This window comes from Hyalella azteca, unplaced genomic scaffold (assembly GCF_000764305.2).
Source record: "Hyalella azteca isolate HAZT.00-mixed unplaced genomic scaffold, Hazt_2.0.2 contig9519, whole genome shotgun sequence".
Classification (NCBI taxonomy): Eukaryota; Metazoa; Arthropoda; class Malacostraca; order Amphipoda; family Hyalellidae; genus Hyalella; species Hyalella azteca.
This window is the reverse complement of record NW_025939588.1, coordinates 14,483-18,783: the sequence shown is the minus strand read 5'-3', so window position 1 is coordinate 18,783 and position 4,301 is coordinate 14,483. Positions and strand designations below refer to the sequence as shown.

The 4,301-nt window shown below is 36.4% G+C and overlaps 1 protein-coding gene across 1 annotated transcript; it reads right to left on the bottom strand.

The window, feature by feature from the left end:
* Positions 1–342: 342 nt before the first annotated feature.
* On the bottom strand, positions 343–3,982 carry LOC108675603. The gene is made up of 6 exons (XM_018163625.2): positions 3,878–3,982; positions 3,413–3,510; positions 2,181–2,327; positions 1,752–1,959; positions 1,418–1,603; positions 343–1,158 (listed from the first exon to the last, which is right to left on the bottom strand). Exons 1-6 carry the CDS (start codon positions 3,924–3,926, stop codon positions 947–949), a joined length of 900 nt encoding a protein of 299 aa, XP_018019114.1. The 5' UTR covers positions 3,927–3,982; the 3' UTR covers positions 343–946.
* Positions 3,983–4,301: the final 319 nt, after the last annotated feature.

The window sequence follows — 4,301 nt, the reverse complement described above, 5'->3', positions numbered from 1 at the left end:
TACGCGATATTTTCTGGTTCCTAGCCCACGGTGCCCAACGTGACATTCGGCGCGAGAAAACCCGTCATGAAGCGCCAGAAATTAAAGCCACTAAAGTAACTAGCTGCCTCTTATTGGAGCATTTCAATAAAGAAGTGACACTTGGAATGCACTCATTTCTTGAAGCAGTGACTGTAAACACGGGACACTGGTTTAATTTTTCTAAAAAGTTCAAGTTTCATTTTTCAAAAAGTAGGGATATTAATTTGTGTTGGAAAACGTTTTTACTGCTAAATTCAGATTTTTAATTCGTTAGCTCATTCCACGAAATCTGTCATCGACCACATACATGTATTTTATGCTTATCATAATTTCAATACAGTTAAAAATGCTCGAAAGTGATGAGCTATTGAGGCCTCAAATATCGATTGTGTGTCGAATTATACTCTAAAAGATTAAATGTGGGTACAGCTAAAATGTGCATATTTTATTTAAAATCACATAGAATGCAACCTAATCTGCTGTTTTGAGCAAAAGGAAAAATTTTCGAATCGTGTTCGCAGCTTGTGAGCACGATTTACTGTTAGCAATCGAAATTTTTTCTTGTTTGTTTTCAGATTTTGATGATGACGTCCAGAATTTAGTAGATTGATGAATTTTTAATTCCTCTGTGGCTTTAAGAAACCTTTCACGAATTCGTCGGTGCAACGGATCGTTGTTATTCTGAAAATCCAACTGAAGATAACGTCAACTTGATTTATCACTGAAAATTTTGCATCGTATTATAACACATCAGAAATTTCTCCAATGAAGAAACAGCTGACCCAGAAAGGTTTGCATATTAGCCATTGGAAAAATTGTTTACTCTGCTAACTTACAAAAATAGATTTTCAAACACACATATTGTTACAATGGGACTCTGGAGCCTACAACTGATTTACACTGATGTTAGGTTAAAATAAAATTTTTACTTAGTTAGGCATGATTTCGGTTTTGGAATTCGAAAAACCATAGAAGTTTTTGCCAAGTGATTCATCAGCGTTTGTCTCAAAAGTTTTTCGGCCTCTTCGTCCACAATGAGGCCTCTATCTCGCATTTTCTGCTTGATGTAGTCGTTGTTGTGGTTGTTAACGTGATAGTGACCGGGTTGACCTTCCACAGCCCACGTCAGAATTATTCCTGAAAAAATCAGATAGATTATTCTCTCTTATAACAAATAGCCTTTTCATAATCGACTATATTTTGAGCGTATTTTATACAAATCACTCTTTACTCAATATCTTTTGCATTGCACAGAAAAATATCACTTCCTTGCACAGCAAAATCATGCAGCATGAAGAAGTTTTACTTCTTGAAGAAAAAGCTCTCCATGAGCCAATTTGCAATGTTTCTTCTAAATTAAAAATAAAATACTTGCATATGACGGCTATTTAATTACCTGCACAGGCATGCCGCACGAGGTTATCCAGGAAATGGCCTTCATGTTTAGGATCGATGTGCTCCCCCACTTCAATGCTCATCACCCAGTCCCACTTCCTGCCGAGCCAGAGGCCCTCCTCGCTGAGGTCGGCGTGTGCGATGAAACCGCCGCTCACCTCCTCGATGGCGAAGCCCCCGTCATATCCTTCAGAGAAGAAAATAGCTCGGCCACTAGAATTAACAATCTTATTTATCATGTAATTTCTTACCACCTCATACTAGTGGGAAATAATGAATTTAATCGTTTTAAGATACGCTGCAATAAAACAGCTAGAAAATTAATATATACTGACCATGCCATGAATATACAATTTGAGGCTTCTTTTGAATGTCATGAAAATCGTTATTTATGTCGGTGATGTATTTTTGTTTTTGTTGTTTATCGTTCAGTCGATATTCAGCTTGACTTTTACGCAGAAAACACATGCCGTACTTGCCGAGACCGGCACCGAAGTCAACAATCGAGGAGTTGCCCACCAACACTTCCACAAAATAACACATCTGAAACGAATGAAATACACAACGATAGCCTTAATTGGTTTCTTTCAACACAGATAAGTTTCATTTCTTCTTCTTATGGAATCTATCGCTCTAATCTTCAAAATATTTAAATTCATCGAACCGACTACCTACTATATAAAGAAGGAAGCACATGTAAAGATGGAATGTCAGGGCCGGGATATTTTTGAAGCTTAATTTTGCTTTAATTCGAAGACTCTCACTTCAGGGTCAAAATAAGCATTGCCGCCCGTGTAGATTCTGTCAGCAGTGACGCAAAATCCACCGTTGCTCATTACATCTTTGGTAGCACACCACAGCCGCTCAAGGGCGTTCGAAATGCTTGCTAGCTGTCGTTCGAGTTCGTCAATCTATAGGGATACATGCACAAAAATTATTGAGGTGATCGAATATTAATGCTCTACACCAGTAATTAAATGGACTTGGTTGAAGCCTCAATGGATCTCTGTAGATTTAATACATACAGTTATTAACGAACATTTATTTATTCCTTGTACGAGAAAGTAATGATTGAAAAGTGTAGTGTGGAAAAGATCTCGTAGTTTAGGTATGTCGACAAGGAGCTGAAAATTTCTAAGCATGTTGAAACGCAAGCTAAGGAATCCAACAAACTTCTTGGATTAATCAGACGCTTCCCAGTTCCCAGATGCAGAAGCGATGAAGCAGTTGTTTGTTGCGGTCGTGCGCCCGAATCTTGAGTTTGGAAACGTTGTGTGGTCACCGAGATTTGAATAGGACAAAAATTCAATACAGAATGTTCAAAGACGTGCAACAAGGATAATTCCAGGCTTGAAGGGCAAGTCTTTCAGCGCTGACATCACTGTGTTATGTTATGTATTGCTGTGAAATAAATTTCAGATCCCACCATTGAAAGCTTGATTGGACAGAATACTAATGTTTAAAAGCCTTCTGTGATTTCATAGACGAATTTTAGATAAAATCGACATCTTCATACTTCTTTTTAAAATTTCCTCAGCTGGAGCAGGCAAAGCTTGTTAAAATTAAGGGTGTAAAATCTTGTTTCCTAAACGTTCGTACTAATTTTAAACTTTAAAGCAATTGGGTTTTAATAGCCTGCTACCAGCAATATTGGCCACAGAGCTTTTTAATTGTCTTGTCGTAATAACCCAGAAAAAATACAAGGAGCGCCTAGTGTAGAAACTTTGCTACACGAATTAAAAAGCTTGAACCATGTTGAGAAGCGCTCACAGATAAGGAGTAAAAGTATCAGTCTCGACGAGAAAAAAATCACTTTTAAATCATCTGCTAAGCAGTTAATCTCCATTATCTGTGTTTTTCTGCTTACCATAGGCGGTGAAATATTGCTTCATCGTTCTGTATGCAATTGTTTGCTTCAGCTGAAGAACATGAAAATTTGCAGGATGTAGAACATGAAAATTTACAGGAGTAGCTTTGCAGGATGAGAATAACTTACTTTGTTTTGACAAGAATTCCAGGAGTTTGAGAGATCACTGTTCTTTACACTCAAATTTTGTTGCTTCCTTGGTGAAAATTCATGATTTTCGACGTGTCCTGTTAAAAAAATATAAGAATGAAATGAGTTCTTTCTATATATGTGAATTGTCGTGAACATTTTCGTTCAAATAACTCTAAAATGCAAGTTAAAAAGCATTATTTGTATTTTAGCAAAGTTAAATTAACAGTTCAATCGGTTAAAAAACGTCCTATTTCCTTCCAATAAATCTATTAAACATGATTCTCGTATTAGTCGTAAGATATAGTATAAGCTTGTATATAAGATATGTATATTATGCATAATATTTTAAATATTACCAAAAATATGTATATTCAATTTTTTGCAAATAAAATTGGCAGAAAAAGTCGATTTTTTTCATGTAAAGTGAGAGTAATCCCTCTATCTGCTCATGTATTTGGAAACCTTGAACTGCGTAGCTTTCTGGAGAATGAAGATTTCCTGCGTGACTCATCAACACCGTCAGAACCAGAGCAGCAGAAGTGATCACCACTAGCTTTAAGATTAAGTTCTCTAGCTTACTTCGTAATGACATATTTCTGAATTTCTTTCCTGAGAGATAACAAATTAAGTAAAAAATGTACAATAAATTGTTATAAACATGCAAGTAGCTCCTTAAACGTAATAAGACCATGAAACTTATTTGAGCCCAATTTACAAGGCGCGACAAAGTCAATCCGATCGTTTTCGTTGTGTTTGTAAAACTTATGAACTTGGTGAAGTAACTCACATAGGATCGCGAAACTTCAATTGACGAAATTGCTGATCTCATTTCTCGTGTTTGCTTGAAGTTTTTAGAACAGAGCGTGGTTTGTAAAAGTTTTTTGCT

What these genes read in the sequence shown, in the direction of transcription:
- LOC108675603 (XM_018163625.2), bottom strand. Translation starts at nt 3,926, where the DNA reads ATGAGTCACGCAGGAAATCTTCATTCTCCAGAAAGCTACGCAGTTCAA. An exon ending in AGAAAGCTACGCAGTTCAAG is followed by an intron (nt 3,511 to 3,877) that starts GTTTCCAAATAC and finishes TTTTTTTAACAG; the next exon opens with GACACGTCGAAAATCATGAA. An exon ending in ATGCTTATTTTGACCCTGAA is followed by an intron (nt 1,960 to 2,180) that starts GTGAGAGTCTTC and finishes CATTCGTTTCAG; the next exon opens with ATGTGTTATTTTGTGGAAGT.